The sequence below is a fragment of the Rhinopithecus bieti genome, unplaced genomic scaffold (genome assembly GCF_001698545.2).
Source record: "Rhinopithecus bieti isolate Rb0 unplaced genomic scaffold, ASM169854v2 scaffold_36553, whole genome shotgun sequence".
Taxonomy (NCBI): domain Eukaryota; kingdom Metazoa; phylum Chordata; class Mammalia; order Primates; family Cercopithecidae; genus Rhinopithecus; species Rhinopithecus bieti.
In genome coordinates, this window is record NW_016815774.1 from 383,121 (window position 1) to 405,209 (window position 22,089).

At 40.9% G+C, this 22,089-nt stretch overlaps 1 protein-coding gene across 1 annotated transcript in view; it reads right to left on the minus strand.

The window, feature by feature from the left end:
* Positions 1 to 22,089, minus strand: part of ANKS1A (ankyrin repeat and sterile alpha motif domain containing 1A) — a 201,371-nt gene that overhangs the window by 122,183 nt on the left and 57,099 nt on the right. The window contains exon 2 of the mRNA XM_017853620.1: positions 464 to 544. Within this exon, the coding sequence (XP_017709109.1) occupies positions 464 to 544 (81 nt within the window). The remainder of the gene's footprint in view (positions 1 to 463; positions 545 to 22,089) is intronic.

Here is a 22,089-nt window from a genome sequence, read left to right on the forward strand (position 1 = left end):
ACACAGAAATCCTGAATGAACTGAACTTAGGTTTGTTTTTCTCTGTTTTTCAGTGCTACCGCTTAGCAAACCTTTGTTTTGTTTTCATTTTTTAGAGATAGGGTTGTTCTGTCACCCAGGCTGGAATGCAATGGCACAATCATAGCTCTCTGCAGTCTCAAACTCCGGGGCTTAAGTAATCCTCCTGTCTTAGTCTCCTGAGTAGCTAGGACTTCAGGCATGCTACCACGCCTGGTTAATTAAAAAAAAAAATTTTGTGTGTGGAGATGGAGGCTTGCTTTGTTGCCCAGGCTGCTCTCAAACTCAGTTTCATGTGATCCTCCCACCTCGGCCTCCCAAAGTGCTGGGATTACAGGCATGAGCCACTAAGCCCAGCCAGCAAACTTTTCTAGAAAATGAAAAGGCAACGTGAAGGCCTGGGTTCTGTAGGGTGAGGGCAGGGATGCAGTACATTGATACTTACTTATGGCCATTCAAAGCAGCATGGTGCAGGGGTGTGTAGCCAGTGCTGTCAACACAGTTCACATTTGGCCCTCTCCACATGCTATCAGGGAAAAAAAAAAGAGAGAGAGAGAGACATAGATTTCACAGACTGGAGTCACAAACCAAAGTTAGAGATAGCTAGCTAATTAGTAAAGATTTCTGTGTGGTGTTCAACCAGACCAGTTACTTCCAAATGACTCCTGATAATGTACAGCAGCTATACACTGCAGAGATGCATAGCACTGAGGGTACACTTCAATGGTTTGCTAAACAGAGTTAAGTGTCAAGACAACGGTGTCATCGCTTAAGAGTTTTTTCTTCTAGTACTCCCATGACTGCAAAAACAGCTCACTGAAAGGTCATCAAAGACAGAACAGGTATTGAGCACCCACTCCTGTGCTGGTGACTGAAGGTTTGAGAGAGACCTCAACACGGATCAGATAATTAAGATGAGTCGCTGAGCAAGGACCAAGATCAAAAAAGCACCAGGAGATGTGTCTTAAGATGAAAGAGACGATTTTGTCTTTCTTCTGTAAATATGTCTTATTAGTAATTAAAAAAAAAATAACAGAATCTATAATCACAGTGTCTTATCTGACTTAAAAACACCATAGGAGGGAAGTTGAAATGTTACCTTACTTAATCCTCAAAGCCTTAGTTCTTATTTCTGTTTCTGCATTGGCCTTACTGCATTGACCAGAGTTTCTAAAATAATATCAAATAATCCTAAAAGCCTTAGTTCTTATTTCTGTTTCTGCAAACCTTACTGCATTGGCTAGAACTTCTAAAAGAATATCAAGTAGCAGAGGGCAAACTTGTTTTGTTCCTGCTTCTAGTAAAAATGCCTCCAATGGTTTGAGGTAGATACTCTGTAACTTGTAAAAGAAGTATCCTATTTTTTTTCCAAAAAGTGTTATTAGAGATAGTTGGTTAAATGTATTTTCTGCATATATGGAGATAAGTTTTTCACATTTAACAACCTAATATATTATTATCAATAGGTTTCTTAATATTAAGCCATTCTTGGAGTAAACTTAATTGGCCATTTCCATTATAATTCTACTTGAGAGCATCTATTTAAGAGTAGATTACTTAGAATCTATATTCATAATTGAGGCTGGTTTAAAGTTCTTGCTTTTTGTGCTATTGTCACTGGATGGTATCAGTGTTAGGTTTAGGTCACAGGTCAGCTGGGCAGCTGTCTACTCATTTCCATATTGAAGAATCAATGACAGGCCAGGTGTGGTGGCTCATGCCTATAATCCCAGCACTTTGGGAAGCTGAGGTTGGTGGATCAGTTGAGGCCAGGAATTTGACACCAGGCTGCCCAACGTGGTGAAACCCTGTCTCTACTAAAAACACAAAAATTAGCTGGGCATGGTGGCGTGCTCCTGTAATTCCAGCTACTCAGGAGGCTGAGGCAGGAGAATTGCTTGAATCTGGGTGTTGGAGGTTGCAGTGAGCCAAGATCACACCGCTGCACTCCAGCCTGAGAGACAGACAGAAACTGTGTCTCAAAAAAAAAAAAAAAAAAAAAAAGACAATGACAGAGCACTAAAATTACAAGGAATTACCAGTAAAACCATCTGAGCCCAGAGCCTGTATGCTCAGTGTTGGAAGCAATATTATTTATAAAATTTTGGCTGGGTACAGTGGCTCACACCTGTAATCCCAGCACTTTGGGAGGCCAAGGCGGGTGGGTCACCTGAAGTCAGGAGTTTGAGACCAGCCTGACCAACATAGTGAAACCCGTCTCTACTAAAAATACAAAAATTAGCCGGGCATGGTAGTGTGCACCTGTAGTCCTAGCTACTCAGGAGGCTGAAGCAGGAGAATTGCTTGAACCCAAAATGCGGAGGTTACAGTGAGCCAAGATCGTGCCGCTGCACTCCAGCCTAGGCAACAAAGTGAGACTCGATCTCAAAATAAATAAATAATAAAGTAAAATTTTAGCAATAGGCATCAATAGACAAATTATGGTGACTACAGTACAGAGTAGAATATCATATGCCAGTTATATTGCTATGTAATAAGAAAAAAAGATCATAATGTTAAGGAGAAAAAAGAAACAAAATTGTAAATATTATAGTCATAGCTCAGAAAGGATGAAATTTATCAGGATAGTAGATTAAGTGCACAAGTTTACCTCCTGCCTAAAGTTCTCTGAAGTGACAGAAAAGATATCCCACCCTACACAGATAGCTATAGACAGATTCACACCAAGAAAATTGTAAAAAGATACCATCAAGTAACCGGCAATGTTGAGGAATTGCTAAAAGGCAGGAAGTAGACAAGGTCAGATCTACAGAGACACAATCTAGAAGAATGCAAATTAAAGCATTCATTGACAAAAATGAACATCATGACATCATCAAGTGTTTCTAAAGATTAGGAAAACAAGCAATCTTAAACACCACTGGTATAAGTTTAAACTGGTAAATTCCTTTGGGAAGATAATTTGGCACCATTGATCAAAACCAAAAATAGGATCCACTTTGAGGCAGCAATTCCACTTACAGGCAACTACCCAACAGAGATACTTACACATGTGCACAAAGACACATGCTGGTACAGGATTGCTTCATTGTAAGAGTTAAAAACTAAAAACTTAATGTCTATCCATAGGCAAGCAGTAAAATATTAGGTATACTCATAAAATAAAATACTACAAAAAAATTAAAAAATAAAAAAAATAAAAAATAAAATACTACATAACCATCAACAACAACAGTAATAACAAAGGAAAGAAAACAAATTGAACCTTTAAGTCCTGACATGGAAAGATTTCCCAAGACATACTGTGTCACAAGAAAGCAACAGAAGAAGTCATTGTATAATACACACCGCTGTAAATGGATGGTGACCGGAAGAGCACTCACCAAATGCTGACTGTGCTCACCTCTGGGGAAGGAAATCTGTGTGTTAGGGAGCACTGCAGATGATGGAGACAGACTTTCCTATTGCGCTCTGTATTCTACCACAGTTTAAAACACTTACAGTGAGAATCTATTTACATAGTGCTTTTATAATAATAATATTATAAAAGAAACGGGGGAATCGTCTGTGCACAAGGAAAAGAAGAAAAAAAAGTCAAAATGTTAATAAAACACAGCTGTATATGGGTGACAAGCTACTTTAATGAGCATGTAGATATTAGGTTTACAATCTTAAGATACATTTTAAGTAGGAAAAGTGGGCTTCTGTACAGCAAAGGAAACCGCCAGCAGAGTAAAAAGACCACCTATGGAATGGGAGGAAATATTTGCAAACCATACATCTGCTAAGAGGGTTAATATCCAAAACATATAAAGAACTGAAAACAACTCAATAGCAAGAAAGCAAATAACCTCACTGAAACATTGGGCAAAAGATCTGAAAAGACATTTCTCAAAAGAAGACATACAAATGGCCAATAGGTATATGAAAAAATGCTCAAATCACTAGTCATTACAGATATGCAAATTAAAACCAAAATGATAGATCACCTCATGCCTATTAGAATGGCTATTACCGAAAAGACAAAAGCTAAGTGTTAGCAAGGATGTAGAGAAAAGAGCACCCTTGCACACTGTTGGTAAAAACAAAAATTAGTACAGCCATTTAAAGAAAACAGTACGAAGTTCCTCAGAAAATTAAAACTAAAACTACCATATGAACCAGCAATTGTACTACTGGGTATATCCAAAGGGAGTAAAATCAGTACATGGAAGAAATATCCGCACTTCCATGCTCATTGCAGCATTACTCACAGCAGCTGAGATATGGAACCAACCTACCTGTCCATCAATGGACAAAGGAATAAGAAGATGTGGTATATATAAACAATGGCATATTTTTCTTAGGAAAGGAAGGAATATCCTGTCATTTGCAATAACATTCATCAACCTAGAGGACATTATGGTAATAAAATAAGCCAGGCACAAAAAGACAAATACTGTATAATTTCACTTACATATGGAATCTAAAAATGTTCAACTCACAGAAGCAGAGAGTAGAACGGTGTTTACTAGGAGCTGGAGGGGGTGATGTTGGGGAGATGTTGGTCAAAGGAACAAAATTTCAGTCAGGAGGGATACATTCAAGAGATCTAATGCACAATAAGGCAATTATGCTTAGTAACAATGTATTATAATCTTAAAAATTGCAGCCCGGTGTGGTGGCTCATGCCTGTAATTCCAGCACTTTGGGAGGCCAAGGCAGGCGGATCACCTGCGGTCAGGAGTTCGAGACCAGCCTGGCCAACATGGCGAAACCCCGTCTCTACTAAAAATGCAAAAATTAGGTGGGTGTGGTAGCGCATGCCTGTAATCCCAGCTACTCGGGAGGCTGAGGCAGGAGAATTGGTTGAACCCAGGAGGCAGAGGTTGCAGTGAGCCGAGATCATGCCATTGTGCTCCAACCTGGGTGACAGAGCGAGGCCCCATCTCAAAAAAAAAAAAAAAAAGCACTAAGAGAGTTGGTGTTTTTTGTTTGTTTGTTTTGTTTTGTTTTGTTTTGTTTTTGAGACAGAGTCTCGCTCTGTCGCCCAGGCTGGAGCGCAATGGTGGAATCTCGGCTCACTGCAACCTCCGCCTCCCGGGTTCAAGTGAGTCTCCTGCCTCAGCCTCCCGAGTAGCTGGGACTATAGGCGTATGCCACCATGCCTGGCTAATTTTTTTTGTATTTTTAGTAGAGATGGGGTTTCACCATGTTAGCCAGGATGGTCTTGATCTCCCGACCTAGTGATTCGCCTGCCCTGGCCTCCCAAAGTGCTGGGATTATAGGCGTGAGCCACTGCGCCTGGCCGAGAGTTGGTTTTTAAGTGTTCTCACCATAAAAATGATATGTGAGGTAATACATAGGTTAATTAGCTCAATTTAGCCACTCTATAATGTATAGCTATTTTAAAACATCATAATGTATACAACAAATATATAAAGTTTTTGTCAATTAAAAATAAATTTTTACAAAGCAAGTTACATATATTTTGATATCCAGGCTATTTGTTCATTGCCAACTAAGGATGGTAAAGACAAGGTGAGGAGCCTGAGGGATATCATGATACCCCATCCTCCACTAAGCCTGAACTTCTACAGCACTTTCTAAACAAGGAGCTAAATGCAATTAAATCTCTAACACATTTGTACAATGATCTCATTTTCCAAACCAAAAAGTATATGACTGTGCCTGACAATGGATCAGGGTGACGGCAAGTGACATGGATCTGGAAAATCTGTGAGGTGCAGTTGTCACACTTATTTTCAAATTGCCACACAAGAGGAAATATCATCATTACAGTACAGATGACACTAAGAAGCTAAAAACAAATTATTTGCCCCAAATCACATGCCAAATCAGTGGCAGATCAAAAACTCTCTTTGATGGAGCTCATGGCATTTGGCCAAACAAGGACTGTCTTATCTAACTGGAACGACAATGTGAAGCGAATATGTAGTGGGCATAATTCAGCAGCAAGATGACTAGAATAACTAAGAGGAGCTGAGAAAGAGGAAATACTAAGACCGGTTAAAGTGGCTGAGAGTGCAGGCCTATCGGCAACTAATTTAGTTCTATTAGAACTCAACTATCTCAGCCCTCTCAGTCCATGTCCCCAAGGAACCCCGAAACTAAGATTTAAACTGCCTTTGATTTTAACAAAAAGGCAGGATCAAGCAAGCCTCTCATCATTTTCTAGCTTTTGCCTCCATGACTGGTTTAAAGGTGATTAAGTTTGGACATCCTACATCAGCACTAAAACTTCCCTAAAACAATCAGAAAAGGAAAAAAGATAATGACTTCACTGCAAAAAGCTGCAACCTTTCCAACCAAAGAGGTCTTTTTTCCTTCTTTTTCTCTACCTTCTCCTTCAAAAGCCCATCTAGAAGTTTTGGGGACTGGGGAACATATTAAACAAAATCTAAACGAAAATGGAGAACTATAATCTCCTTGTTTGGAATTTCAGCTTCAGACAGGATGGTAGTAACATCCCCCTCCACCCAAGTTTCTTCCTTTTTGGCAGCTCAAGAAAAGAGTTATTTACAATCTAGGTCTTCCTCCCTACCACGGCTGTCCTATTAGGTTTTCTAAAACTGTAAGCACCAGAGGGCTACTCACCGACAAACAAAAGCAGCATATAATGCACTAGGAACCAGGGAAAACAACTTTAACCACAGCCTAGGAGATTCCTAAGCAAAGTTTAACCTGTAGAGATTGTGCAGAAATGCAATAGCTGCTCATGACTTGCAGGACAAACGCTCAGACTGATCTTAATGGGTCCTGGAGCAGTCACAGCAAGCATGCGTGATGAAGCTATGGAACCTAGGTTAGGAGCGTGGGCTCTGCGGTTAGCCGACCTGACTTCAAAACTCGCCTCTGCCACTTGTCACGTTTTTTGATCTTGGACAATTCACTTGATTCTCCACAGCACTGTCTCTGCATTTGTAAAGTCTACTGTGATGGGCTCCCCAGGACTTAAATCATTCATGGAAACTTCTACAAGCTTGAGCAAGTATAATAGTATTGAGAGGCCTAGCATGTCAAAAAAAGCTTACCTGCTTTCACATGATGCTGAAGCACAGCAAGCCTTGCCCTATGCGCCTTGGCGGCACCTACGTTTTGGGATGGCATCTAAAGCACTGTGGAGGGCATGGAAGAATATGACTGGTGAGGCCCTGTGGCTTTTGAATCCCCCCTCAAAGGCCTCTTTCCATTCCTTTAAAAACTGACTGTATGTGTAGACATGCTGGGCGCTGTGCTGGATTTGGAGGTTTTGATGAATAGAAACAGCCCACTCTATTTGGTGAAGGTGTCAAATGAGGTCCTGTTTGTGGAGCTACTCACACATGTATTCAACAGACATGTGAAGTGCGCCTTCTAGGGGCTGGAGATGCCGATGGAAAAAGACAAAGTCTCTGCCCTCATGAAGCTTGATTTCTAGGAGGAGGGAGAGAGTGAGTGAATAAGCAAACAAATAAATCCTATGACGCCTATGTGGTGATAAGGGCCAAAAGTGAGCAAAGGAAGCAGAGGCAGCAAAGGAAGGGGATAAAAAGGAAATGAGTGATATTTGAGATAAGGTCATCAGGAAAGACCTCTCTAAGAAGGTGACCTTTGAGAAGAGATCTGAAGAAAGTAAAGAGCCGTGAGGGTGTCTGAGGTAGACAAGCAGAGTAACATCAAACACAGGAGCCCTGGGAAGGAGCGTGCCTGACATGTGGCTGGAGAGGGGAGTAGCAGGGAGCTCTGCCCACAGAGATGCCAGAGGACATTACAAAGGACACCAAGGAGAGTTCAGTTCCACAGGCATCCGCTGAGCACTTATTAGTGCTCACTGCCCAGGGTAAAAAACCGAGGAGGACGTAAAGTTCACACTTGAAGGAAAGGGGAGCATTTTCAAACCAAGAGGAGGCGCAGGCTCTAAAGTCTAAACTGAGGTGATCAGAAACTAAGTCTCTTAACAGAGAATCAGGGTTCCTCCTACCTGATTTCAAAAATCCATCAACACTCAGAGCTAAATTTACTTACCACTCTTCAGACCCAGCAAAACTCAAGCGAAAACTTGAGGTAAAATTGCTTAAAGACTCTGTGAAATCAAATTAAGAATCGCAAAAACAAGATAAATGGGATATTTATTCTGTCGAGTACAGAAAGTGGCCCAACTCAAATGTCCCCTGATCCTCAACACCTTTCCTGATTACACTGGCTGATATTAATTTCACCCTTCTCAGATCTTCCAGATCATCCACTGCACCTTCCACCACATTTATCCTATCTGATCCTGAACCACAATGAATTCTTTATTCTGCTCATTCATACCATATATTATAAGTCCTTTAGGGAAATCCTTCATGTTTCCAAGAACAGAGCACTATGTAAGGAATTGGCCCAGGGCCACCAGGGTGCAACTTCTAACATTCAGTTTTCAGCAGCCTGCTCATTCCCTCTTGCCAGATCAGATTCTTGCCAACCCTGAACCAACACCACCCCAGTGTGACATGGTCTCTATGCAGTATAACAAACCTAGTACATTTATATCCATTAAGAATGGCAAAAATCTCTTGATGGGATATACAAGAACACTGCATCTGAGATGTCTATACGTAAAACAGAGACAGAAGAACCATAAGTTAGAACCAAAGTGCCCAGGCCACTTTCATGTGTGTGAGGTCAGATTTCTGGACCAAATGATACCCTAAGTGGCTCTTAGCTGGCAGTAAACATGATTCATGTGGTGGCCCAGCTACTATATTATTTTACACAGACAAGTAATGGTATCTCAATGGGCCAGAAGACTGTCCAATCCAGTTCAGTCCAATAAATGTTGATGCCACAGTGCTGGACAGTCCCTACCCTTGAGTTCAGTGAGGAAGTCAGACCAGTAAACAAATGACAATACTACATAGTGTGTGACATTCTGGGAAGGAAGTACACAAACTGGCTTAAGGGAAATGGGAACAGGGAGGTTTTACAGAAGAGGAGATATTTAAGTTGAGACTTAAAGTTTAGGAGGAAGCAGCCAGGCAGAAACGAAGAGGCAATATCCAAATTCACTGTCCCCTAAGTAGTCTCAGCAAAGTGGGACACCTGCAAGTAACTATGAGTGGCTGGAGCATACAACTGGAAGCATGGTGAATGCAAGGTTGAATAGGCCAGCAGAGTCAAATCAGAAAGGGTCCTGTATGCCGCTGAAGAGATTCAAGCAAGGAATGATCAGATGGGTGTTTTAGAAAAATCCTTCTGTTGACAGCTGGGAGGCAGGTACTCAGATGGTCCATTTGTTATTCACTATACTGTTGTGATGGCCTGACATATTTCAGAATTTTTTTCATCATTATGCTGAGAGGGTGTGTAAATGATACACTAGGAGAAGTGTGTGACTATCCAGGGAGCCCAGATGAAGTTAGTAATTCAGGCATGAAGTGAACACCTAAATGACAGCAGTGCAAAGAGGACAGAGAAAAAAGGATAAGATTCAATACAAAAGACAGGACCTTGTCAAATGCAGGTTGGGGTGCAGTGGCGGCTGTTTGAATCAGGCTACTTGGTGAGTAGTGAGAATTCTAGAGGAAAACCAGGGTTGCTTTGTTTTGTGATTGCGGTGATGTGAGGTAGGGGAGAAGAGAAGGGAGCGGGAGGGAGTTTTATTTTGAATTTGTTGAGGCTGAAATGAATTTTGACTCCCATATGTAGATGTCTGGTCAGTAGGTTGATATGAGGGACAGGAACCCAAAATCCTATGTTATATAAAACCCATCCTTGTTTGTACCATGGTTATACACCAAATAACTTAAAGTGACAATGTCTAAATGTTTACATGTATTTGCATGCATGTTACCCATACTTGGCTCTTACAGGCATACTATGAAGAAGGAAAACAGATACTGGTATTTCCATTTCACAGGTAAGAAAACTGAAGTTCAAATGACTTGCTGATTAGTTGGTTACATGAGAACAGAAATAAAATTCCACATCTGACTGTAGTGCATGTTCCCTCCAGTTTCTCCAGGCCCTTGACACTGAATGTTTACAGGAAACAACGTGCATCTCTGTGGGTCAAGGTCAACGACTCAAAGCATCAAGTCAGATAAAGGCCTTCTGGATCACAGACCCTGTAAAGAGGGAGCAATAAACTCGAGGGGAAAGAGAGGTCCTAGGCAACTCTCCAAAAATTCTTCATTAAATCATAAGGTCTAAACAGGAGTTTGTCTCATCAGCCTTTTTCTGTCAAAAGCTTTCAATGTTTTCTTCTTTTGGTTATCCTTGCAAAGGGAGATTTATCTCTGAACCTCAGGAAGGGCTGGCAGTTTTCCAACACAAGGAAACACTCTCTCAAATCAGTCTAATTTAGAAAAGATTTCATCTTACTCAAATGAATTTGACACATCCTTCCTAAAATGCTTTCTACATACTTAACAGTTGAGGGTAAAAGGAGAGATACAAGGAGTCTATGAAACCATCCCTGCTGTCAGAGAAGCTTGTAATCTTCAAGGGAAGACAAAACACACAGACATGAAACAGTCAGACACAAAAGCCCCACAACAGTGCCAAAAGAGTTCAGTTAACTGGGCAAAACTGAGCATGTACTTTTATTTCTGCTCCCTCCTGAATCCCATTAAAACCAGAGTTAAATAAAAAGGGTGAAAGGAACAGAAGATAACTGAACATAAAATGTTGATCCTTTTTGAAAGATAAAAAGTAGGTAAGTTAGTAGAGCTGAGAAAGTGAATCTCTGCAGCCCGTGAAGGGGACTCCAATTCACACAGATACCCTTGGGAAGGCTCAGGGATTAGAAGCACCAGGTGGCAGAGGAGGCCAGGGATGGGGAGGGGCTGAAAACCAGGACTTAATACAAATTCTGTATAAAGAGGTGTTATACCACCAGGTTTGCTGTCACATCCAGGACAGCCAGGGACTATCACTCCTCTACCTACACAGGAGAAGGCTGATTTATTCTGTAAGAACCAGCTCAGATCTAGATGCAGGAATATTAGGAACAGCAGAAGGCAGGGGAAGGAACTGTACTGAAATCAGAGGCCCTGAATGAAAGTCTCTATCTTGAAGGATGAGATCCCAGCCTCCCTAACCCACTTGGCTTCCAGAATGCTGGCAGCTCCACTCCCATCCCCACACAGGAAAGTTGAGGGATTCTTTCCTGGAGAAAACAAATGATACCACAGAAAAGTTCAACACATGATGGCTTTGGGGGATTTCTCAACAAAACAGGGGTGCTCCTCCCCCATAACCCTATATAATACTAATATAAAGCCCATCCTTGACAATCTCTTCCCACCTCTACACAGAACATCCAACCAGCTTTTTAGTGTCTCATGCTTTAATACAAGTGACAACCAAGGATTGCCAGACATTTGAGGAAAAGCCTTTAACATGAAAAGACAGAACACAAAATAAACAGAAAAAAATGACTCAAAGAAATGAGACAAGGAGCCAAATAAAACCTCAAAAATCTATTATCACAGAATAGCATCAAAAAAAAAAAAAAAAAAAAAAAAAAAAAAAAAAAAAAAAAAAAAAAACACGATCAGTGAAAAGTTCTTGGAAATTAAAATAATAATATAAATAAAATATAAATAAAGATCCAGAAGATAAAGGTGAATAAATCTCTCAGAAAGTAGAACCAAAGATAGAGGTTGGAAATAGGAAAGATAAAATTCGAGGACCAAAAGTTCCAGAGAAGAGAGAAAAAGATCATCAAAGAAATAATTTAAGAAATTTTCCTTGAACTTCTGCTTATAGGAGTCCATCCTGTGCTCAGTATAATGAATAAGAAATTTTTAAAAGTCACATTGTGAAATCTTATAATAAATGGGATAAAGAGAACACACTTTGAGAGGTAAAAAACAGCTTGCATACAAAGAATTAAGCACCACCAGAATTTTCAATAGCACCTCTGGAAGCCATAAGACAAAGGAGAAATGCTTTCAAAATTCTGAGGTGAAATGACTTCCAGTCAGTCAAGTATAAAAAGAGAATGGATATTTTTAGACATGCAGGGTCTCCAACTTTACCTCCCACACATTCTTTTATCAGGAAGTGACTGGAGGATGTGCTCTACCAAACAAATGAGCAAACCGAGAAAGAGGAAGATGAGTATCCAGGAAACGGGGTGAAGGGAATCAGCTATGCAGCCTAGAGACCATATCTGGAGAATGCTGGGAATCCAGGGGGGAATCTGCAGGAGGAAACGAAACTAACATGATCAACTGATGTATCTGCCTAGGATCTAAAAAAGAATACTTAAAAATTACAGTTGTGATTTGGGAAGTAAGAATAAGCTGGACGTAGAAAACTCAGAAAATGGTCGGGCGCGGTGGCTCACGCCTGTAATCCCAGCACTTCGGGAGGCCAAGGCAGGCGGATCACCTGAGGTCAGCAGTTCGAGACCAGCTTGGCCAACATGGAGAAACCCCATCTCTACTAAAAAATACAAAAATTAGCTGGGTGTGGTGACAGGTACCTGTAATCCCAGCTACTTGGGGGGGCTGAGGCAGGAGAATCGCTTGAACCTGGGAGGTGGAGGTTGCAGTGAGCCAAGATCTGATGCCACTGCACTCCAGCCTGGGCGACAGAGCAAGAGACTGTCTAAAAAAAAAAAAAAAAAGGAATAAAGAAAAAAGAAAACTCAGAAAATCAACGGGAAGAAAATTAATTAATTGTACAAGAAAAAACAGAATTATAGCATAACTGGCTCAGCAGGTAAATAATACTAACAGTCATAATAACATAAACATAAGCACTGAATATTGATGTAACTAAAAGCTGTGATATACTTGAAGGATGAAGGGGGAGGCAGTGGACAGAAAGTGTAAGAAGGCTAACAGTGACTAATAGAGGATGTTTAAAATTTTTAAATAAAGAAATAACAGCATAAGCCTAACAATCAGAAATATGGAGGAAACACCAGAAGAAGAAAACACTAAGAACTGGAAATGGTTGCTTTCCCAGGAAGGGAATCAGGTGTGCACAAACGGCCTTCCAGTGGGGCCGATGCAGAAAGGATGCTGACACTGCGTGACAGGTGGGCAGACCCTTGTCAACTATGAAATCTATAATTCTGGTAACCTTGTGGTTTTGTGTTTAAACATGTTCTGCAAAGCAGTGACTTTGAAAAGTTTGTCTCTTAAGAGAGACACAAGCAAGAAAGGTGACACCACTTTAATTGCACATGTGACACAAGTCACATGAGAAACTTGGAAGGATGGCCTCCTTGTTCCACAAAGCCAGCAAGGAGTTCCTTCTTCTACCCTGCCAAGGACAATTATCTTCAGGATAAACATAGCAGTTACATCCAGTGTTGCCCTTCTCACTATTCTGTTCTAAGCCCTTCTGTTTCTTGTCCGCAATTTGAATGCACACACACAATACCACACACACACAATACCACACACACACACACACAAATCCACAGGTTTCCCAAGAGCAATGACGAATTGTTTGAAACCTCCATGTACATTTGCTCTAAGGATTGTTATTTTAAGTTATGGCTATCCTGGGAAAGCGAGGCACTGGCTCCCTCTCAATCCTCATAACAGAAAGGTGGATAGTGAACAGTACATGAATGAGTACAGTGTGAAACCGTCATTCCAATATGGACACAGACAGGACAGCCTGAGAAGCACACCGCCACAAAGTGGACAACACTACAAGAGTTCTCTGCTGTAATTAGGATGTGTTCATGAGGATTAACATATACATCATATTTTTAAAAGCCTTATTTCTCCAGTGCCTTCACTATTATTTAGGGGGCCTTTATCTTACTTAATTTGACTTACTTTATTAGTGGCTTCTTAACACTTGAGCATTGATTGTTTCTGTTGCACAACTGTAAAGAAGGCACAAAACTGCTGAAACTCTATGAAAATGGCCTCTAGAGTCCACAATTCTGATTCTAAGGGTGAATCATTCAGCGTATTTACTCAGTGAGCAAAACAATCATTACAGTGCATGCTCCATGACAACAGGCACTGTGCCTGTCTTGTGCCCCCTTCCCAAGGAGCAAGCACACAGTAAGTACCTGGCACTATGGGGAGAGGGAAAAAGAAGAGGAAAGGCTGCTGTGCTTTTCTAAACATCTTACAATGAATAAATAAGACCAAGTCCCTGTCCTAAAGGATGTCAGAGACATGAAAACAAAAAAGTATACTGTAAAGTGATGATGGATGAATGGAATGCCATTAGCAAGAAAAAGGACAGCAAGGGCATTGCAAACAGCGGGAAGAATGTGGGATCACTGTGGAGCCTCGTTGATTTTTTAAAAAACAGACATTTCCCAGTTTTCTGCATTCCACATACAGAACCTTTCCTAGAAGACTATGCTCCTTTCTGTCTCTTCCCCAGCCCCCCATCCCATCTTGCCATTTTTAATTGACATTCAGTGTTGAGCAAAACTCCCTTCAGGGAACTTCTTCCTCACCTTCCCAGGCCGGGTCAGGCTCTTCAAGAACTTCCTGTAGAACTCCTTGTACTTTGCCTTCATCACAACAATCTCAGTTTAGAGCTCTGCATTTTTCATTACTTGATTGCCTTTCTCACTGGACAACAAGCAACTCGGGCAAATTCAAACATGTTTTGTTTACCATTATATCCTCACCACCAATTAAGCACTGCACCTGGCACATGCTGAGAACTCAACAGGTAAGAAAAATCTACACCTAAAGGCATGAGGAGAACTATTTAAGATGTGTCAAAGTTATTGTTTTTAAATGACGGAAACTACTTATAAGAACTTAGGCCGGGGCAAGGTGGTTCACGCCTGTAATCCCAGCACTTTGGGAGGCCAAGGCGGGTGGATCACCTGAAGTCAGGAGTTCGAGACCAGCCTGGTCAACAAGGAGAAACCCATCTCTACTAAAAATACGGAAGTTAGCTGGGTGTGGTGATACGGGCCTGTAATCCCAGTTACTCAGGAGGCTGAGGCAGGAGAATCACTTGAACTCGGGAGGTGGAGGTTACAATAAGCTGAGATCGTGCCACTGCACTTCAGCCTGGGTGACAGAGTAAGACTCCGTCTCTGAAAATAAATAAATAAATAAAAAGAACTTAAATATCTTCTTCAAAGTGATTTCTTGGGTAAACAATACTGCACAAATATTTGGTAAAATTTGCACAGACTCATATCACTTTAAGACATGTTACCTAGAAACAAAAAGCAAAGTTTCTTCTGTGATTTAGCGAGTGAGTGAGTGTGTATTTGTCTATCTGTCAAAGAGTTTTTAAGAATGATTTGCTCCCTGGCCTGTCAAAGTCCAGAGGCCTAGCTTAATTGGGCTGAGGTAGGAAGGAAAGCTGCCTTAATCAGTCACAGTTTTGGGGCACAGATGCCTCCCCATTAGGGAAATAATAAATACTGGCTAATATTTGTTGTCCCACAATTATTAATAGCATCCTGGCCTGAAAAATACATTATATGGTCATTTTACTGGATCCAGACTTTCAGACTCCTTTCTTGGGACTTCGCATCTAAAAAGCCTAGAAATAACAGCTAACATTGATTAAATGTTTACTGGGGGCCAAATATACTTTAAGTGGATTAGATAACCCACTATTTACTTCTCATAAGAACTCTATAAGGAAACCCTAGGAAATTGACAAGTATGGACAGAAATAACTTACCTAGGGTCACAGAGCCAGAAAGGGTGACATTGGGTTTAACTCAAAATCTTCACCAGCATGCCATACAGCTTCTTGAGAAATGGCTTTTCCCTTGCTGTTTTTCCCATTCCTGAATAAGGTGAATTCCCACAGCTCATATTCTTTCATTTCCGCCCTGCCTCACATTCCCCACTCCTCATTCATCCTGTCTTGCCTTTTCTTTCTCTCCAGGGTCCCAGGAAACCAATAAAGAATACTGAGAAAGAGAGGCGTGATGTTCCAGGTAGGAAATGAGTCCCCGAGGGACATGAGTAGAGGTAGTTAACTGAGACACTTCCATTAACATTTCCAGAACTCCAATTAGCTGACTAAGTCTGTTACTTAAGTATTGAAAGTATTGCTACAAACTGACTGAATTCATTTAATCTTAATATTTGACATGATTATTTTGTTGTTTTGAGGACATTAAAATGACAAGAATTTTCAATATAGAAATTAATAATACACGTAAAAGGGATAAACGTCTCAAATGAAATTTATTATCAGAGTCTAGGTACTACATACACCACATATATTTCCTTAAAGTCCCAAAGCACCACAGACAAAAACAGTATTCCACATGTGGTTTATATGTAAGCTGAATGTCAAAGATCTAAAATTGTTTTCATACATGCAACTGACATGTATGAATCCTGGACTTAACACATATTAGCTGCAAAGTCTCTAATAAATCATGTAACCTCTATGTAAAATGGAAATATTACCTGCCCTATCCCCACCCTTAGAGGATCATTTTATGGAACAAATGGGATAATGTATGTAAAAAAGTTATAAACTGGAATTTAAAATATAAATATAATTTATAATATAAAGTAATGAACATAATTTAAAATATAAAATATAAATTACTTCCAGTTTACAATTTTCGTAAATAATATCTAAAATGAGGCAAGGCATTTTAAAGACTGAGACCAGTGTATGCGTGCTGACATGGAAAACACTGAAGATCTACGATGTGGAAAATGCACCTGCACAACAGTATGTACAGTATGATCTCATTTCTGTAGGAACAGAGTATTTTTCTAAGCTCATACTAACATATAGAAGGCTACATACCAAGCTCTGAAGACAAATTAGTTCTGGAGGTGAGGCATATATTACTTTTGTAATAAAACACACACTGGCAAAGACTCTGCTTGACCAAACTTCAGTCAGGCTCCTCAAAGCCCTCTAAGGGCCTGACCTTGCCTCCATGCCACCTCACCTTTTATCTTTCACCTGCCCAGCCTGGTTTCAGCAAGAATCCCGCTAAGTAAGTTTGAGTCCCCGCAAACAGCCTCACCCACCACCTACCCCCATCCTTGATATCTGATCAAGTTCCTCATCCTCCACTGTTGATGTCTAACTTCAGCAAGTTTGGCCTGCCTTCAGCAAGAATCCCGTTAGGTCAGTTTAGCCAGAATCCCCCTACCCTCGATGTTTCCTTTAAGTCACTCTCCACCCACTGACCCCTTTGCCTTGCTCCTTGGCTATCAATCCCCACTTGCCCTTGTCATATTTGGAGTTAAGCTGGATCTCTCTCTCCTATTGCAATAGTCTTGAAAAACGTCTTCCTGGCTGAGCGCGGTGGCTCACGCCTGTAATCCCAGCACTTTGGAAGGCTGAGGCAGGCAGATCACCTGAGGTCAGGAGTTCAAGACCAGCCCAACCAATATGGTGAAACCCCGTCTCTACTAAAAATACAAAAATTAGCTGGGTGTGGTGGCGGGCGCCTGTAATCCCAGCTACTTGAGGGAGGCTGAGGCAGGAGAATCACTTGAACCAGGGAGATGGAGGTTCCAGTAAGCTGAGATCGAGCCACTGTACTCCATCCTCGGCAACAGAGCGAGTCTCTATCTCAAAAAAAAAAAAAAAAAAAAGAGGAAAAAAAAAAAAAACCTTCCTTACCTTTTTTTTTTGGTTTGTTTTAAGAGACAGAGTCTCACTCTGTCACCCAGGTTAGGGTGCAGTAGCATAATCATAGCTCACTGTAACCTCAAGCTTCTGGGTTCAAAGACTGAACCATTTTAAGAAGTGTCAGAAGCAATTTTTTCTTTAACAACATACACACAAACACTTTTTAAAAGTGAAGACAGATCTAGTCCAGAGAGAGAAAGGGTTCCGGTTATGAGATTTAAGAATCCTTTTAAGAAGGAGTTCTGGAGAAAATTTATTTCTGGGTTTGGCCTCCTTTATAAAAAGCTTCCTGTGGTCCTTGATTTTTCCAGCCTCTAGAGGATGAACATCAATTACTCCCCACTGCTTCTGAATGGAGCTCTTCAATTACAGAGGCTAAGAACAAGCTTGCCCACACAACTTCAGTACCCATCCCCAGGGAAAGGAACCAAATGGCTCAGTGATTTCAAAAGCCAATGGACTTTATAAGACATTGTACGACTTGTACCTAACAGTTATGTACCCCAACCTAAATCAGCCATGGCTGAGGTTAGGGGAAATGAATGGGTCAATTTGAGGGTTACCAAATCCCAAATATTTATTTTGTATCCTAAAACAGATCATAAATTTGTCCCTTCGTCCCTTCCTCTCTAAGTCACTGCCTTACGCTTGAAATAACTTCCAAATGAGCTTGACTGCCTCAAGTCTCTTCCTCCATGGAAAAAAAACAAAAACAAAAACAAAAAAAACCATTATCTATGATGCTGTCACTATTCTACTTTTTAAATGCTAACTAATCAGGTTTTCCTTCTACTTAAGAGCTTTAGAACTCTCTCTTACCAATGGGAAAAACTTCTTAGCCTGACATGCAGTAAGGACCTCCCCATCTAACCCCAGGTACCTTTCTGGCTCCATCACCCTCCCCACTCTTATTACCTTGGGTGTCAGCTATGTACCATCCGTCTCTTGGTACATGCTGTTCTCTCTGCTTTCCCCCATCTTAATCTTTGTGGAATCTCAAGCATTCTTCAAAGCCCCACTGAGTTAACTATAACCACAGCTCTTCTTTAAAGACTCCTACTTAAAACATCTACAATACTACGTTTTCTTTGTTTACAACAAGCTTGTTTCCTCTATCAGAAACATCCTTGTCTTATTCATCTCACTAACCCCATGCCTAAAACCATCTTGTCCAAAACCTTTACAGATGAGGAAACAGACACAGTGAGGAGAAAGGACAGTGAATGGTTGAGCCAGACTGTAACCAAGGCCTCCTGTCTCCCAGTGAAATGTTCTTGTCACTACACCATGCCCAGGATAAATCCTCTTGACTTCCTTGGATGACACTTGTCCTCAGCTCTTCTCTGATCATCTTCCCTGCCTTTCTTCCCTTACTTCTCTTTATGAAGTGACCTACCAAGAAAGAGCCCTGAACATTCAGTCCACCGGACAGATAAACAAAACAGTTGTTTTGTTTACATGTCACAGCTCAGAATCATTTTCCTATTGGGTAAGTCTCTAAATCTGGGTGTGAGGAATGGTTTTTGGTAATCTTGAGGTTAGATGAAAGGAATGGGGGTGAGGTTACGTTTACAGGGTTTTTGCAAAGGACGCTAGAGCACTTTGAGGGGACTGATGAACAGCAAGTAACCCCTCAACTGGGGCTAAGCTCAGGCCTGCCTGGCACTTAGTCCATGGCAAAGACTTCTTACTCAAATGTCATTATTTACTTTGAATCAAGAGAGCCAGGATATGAGGAGCTACCCCCTTCTCAGAATCCTTTTACTGGCCACCTCCTCTCTGCTTTAGTTCTATGTAGCCAAAGTGACTTCCCCAAGCAGATTATTTCTTTACTAAAAGTTATACTCAGTCCTTGAGGGAAACATTTTATTTCTGAAAATATATACTTATAGGTTATACAGATCAAATTTTGCTGCCTTAAAGCGTTTCTGCTTAAACTAATTTTTAAAAAGTTGTTTCTCCATAATTTAGTAATAAGCGCTATAGCCACTTAGTTGCAACTTGTTAGTGAAAATGGTGAACAAAGCACATTACTTTGGAACATTAAAAAAAAAAAAACCTTCGATTTTAACTAAGTCCAGGTTTTTCTCACTTTCTTTTGTCTCTAATTGTAATATGTTTAAATTTAGTTTAATCCCAGAGCCTGTCTCAGGACCTCTACTGAGATCTGTATTTAATCAACCTCCCAAATCTGCTATATTTGCCAAATTCTTTTTCTGGTTTTCTCAAAAGGCACCCAATACCCTGTCCTTGGAGTAGTTCTAAAAATAACTACTCACTTGAGATGACTAAGAACCTAGAAAAACACCTGGTTAAAAGGCAATGCGATGAATGCTGCTGCGTGTAACATCTCCCAACTGAGGAGTAAGAGACTTGAACCTGAGGGCATAAAGGAAACCGGTTCTCAAACTAGAGGGCTTTTCCATAAACAGCTTTTTGCTTTCCAGATTTTAAATTTATAAGAGACAGCCATTTACAACAATCAAAATTCTGTACGGGAAGAAATACAGCTTCATGTATCACAGAACAAGAGGAAAGTCCTATCACCTCCTAATGGCTTGGTGGATGAAAAAACTCAGAGATTCTTTAATGAGTCTAATAGATACCGTATTTCAGAAGCACAAGAGACTCAACAGAGAGTCTACTGTGTACAAGCTGAGCGTGGTGGCTCGCGTCTGTAATTCCAGCACTTTGGGAGGCAAAGGCAGGCAGATCACTTCAGGTCAGGAGTTCAAGACCAGCCTGCCCAACATAGTGAAACCTCCTCTCTACTAAAAATACAAAAATTACTCAGGCTTGGTGGCATATGCCTGTAGTCCCAAGCTACTAGGGAGGCTGAGACAGGAGAATCACTTGAACCCGGGAGGTGGAGTTTGCAGTGAGCTGAGATGGCACCACTGCACTCCAGTCTGGATGACAGAGCGAGACCCCATCTCAAAAAAAAAAAAAAAGAAAAGAAAAGAAAAAAAAGAGAGAGGTCTGAACAGACACCTCCCCAAAGATGTATAGGTGGCAAATAAGCATATAAAAAGACACTCAATATCAAATTCAAATGTCATTTGTGGAAATGCAAGTTAGAACTATAATAAGATACCACTAAATATCTGTTTGAATGGCAAAAATTCAAAACATAACACCCAACGACAGTGAAGATATGGAGCAACAGGAACTCTCATTCATTGCTGGATGGGTGTACAAAATTATATAATTATATGTCCACTTTTTTTTTTCTGAGACAGAGTCTTACTCTGTTGCCCAGGCTGGAGTGCAGTCACATGATCTCAGCTCACTGCCAACTCTGCCTCCCGGGTTCACGCCATTCTCCTCAGCTTCCCGAGTAGCCGGGACTACAGGCACCCACCACCACGGCTGGCTAATTTTGTTTTTGTATTTTTAGTAGAGATGGGGTTTCACCATGCTAGCCAGGATAATCTCGATCTCCTGACTTCATGATCCACCCGCCTCAGCCTCCCAAAGTGTTGGGACTACAGGCGTGAGCCACCACACCCAGCCTATATGTCCACTTTAAAAGACAGTTTGGCAGTTTCTTACAAAGCTCTATATACGCTTACCATATGGTTCAGTAATCGTGCTCCTGGGTAGTTACCCAAATGAGCTTATGTCTACACCAAAACTTGCACACAAATGTTTATAGCAGCTCTATTCATAACTGCCAAAACTTGGAAGCAACCAAGATGTCCTGCATACAATGGGCTTATTATCCAGGGATAAAAAGAAATAAAGTGTCAAAGCTACAAAAAGACTTCCAGAAATCTTAAATGCATATTGTTAGGTGAAAGAAGCCAGGATGGAAAGGCTCCACACTGTATGATTCCAACTAGATATTTCAGTAAAAGCAAAACTATAGAGACGGTAAAAAGATCAGTGCCTGCCATGGGATCGGCGGGTAGGGAAGACAGGTGAATAGATGGAGCACAGGGCATTCTTTGGGCAGTGAAATTATTCTGTATGATATAATACTATAATGGTGGATATATGACATTATGCATTTGTCATAATCCATAGAACTATATAACACAGAGTGAGCCCTAATGAGCTTTAGTTAATAACATATCAATATTGGCTCATCAATTATAACAAAAGTACCACACATTAAAGATGTTAATATCACACAGGCAAGGTGTTAATAATAATAGGGGAAACTGTGTGAGTGGGAGGGAGAAGAAGTATAAAGTATACAGGAGCTCTTTGTACTTTTTGAGCAATTTTTCTGTAAAACTAAAACTGCTGTAGCCCGGATGCAGTGGCTCACACTTATAATCCCAGCACTTTGGGAGGCGAAAGCAGGATGATCACTTGAACCCAAGAATTTAAGACCAGCCTGGGCAAAGGAGCAAGACCGCATATCAAAATTAGCTGGGTATGGTGATGCACACCTATATTCCTAGCTACTTGGGAGGCCGAGGTGGGAGTAGGCCCTGAGCCCAGGAGTTAAAGGTTATAGTGAGCTGTGACTGTACTACTACACTACAGCCTGGCCAACAGAGGGAGACCTTCAAAGAAAAGAAACAGCGGAGGGGAGGGGAGGGGAAGGGAGGGGAG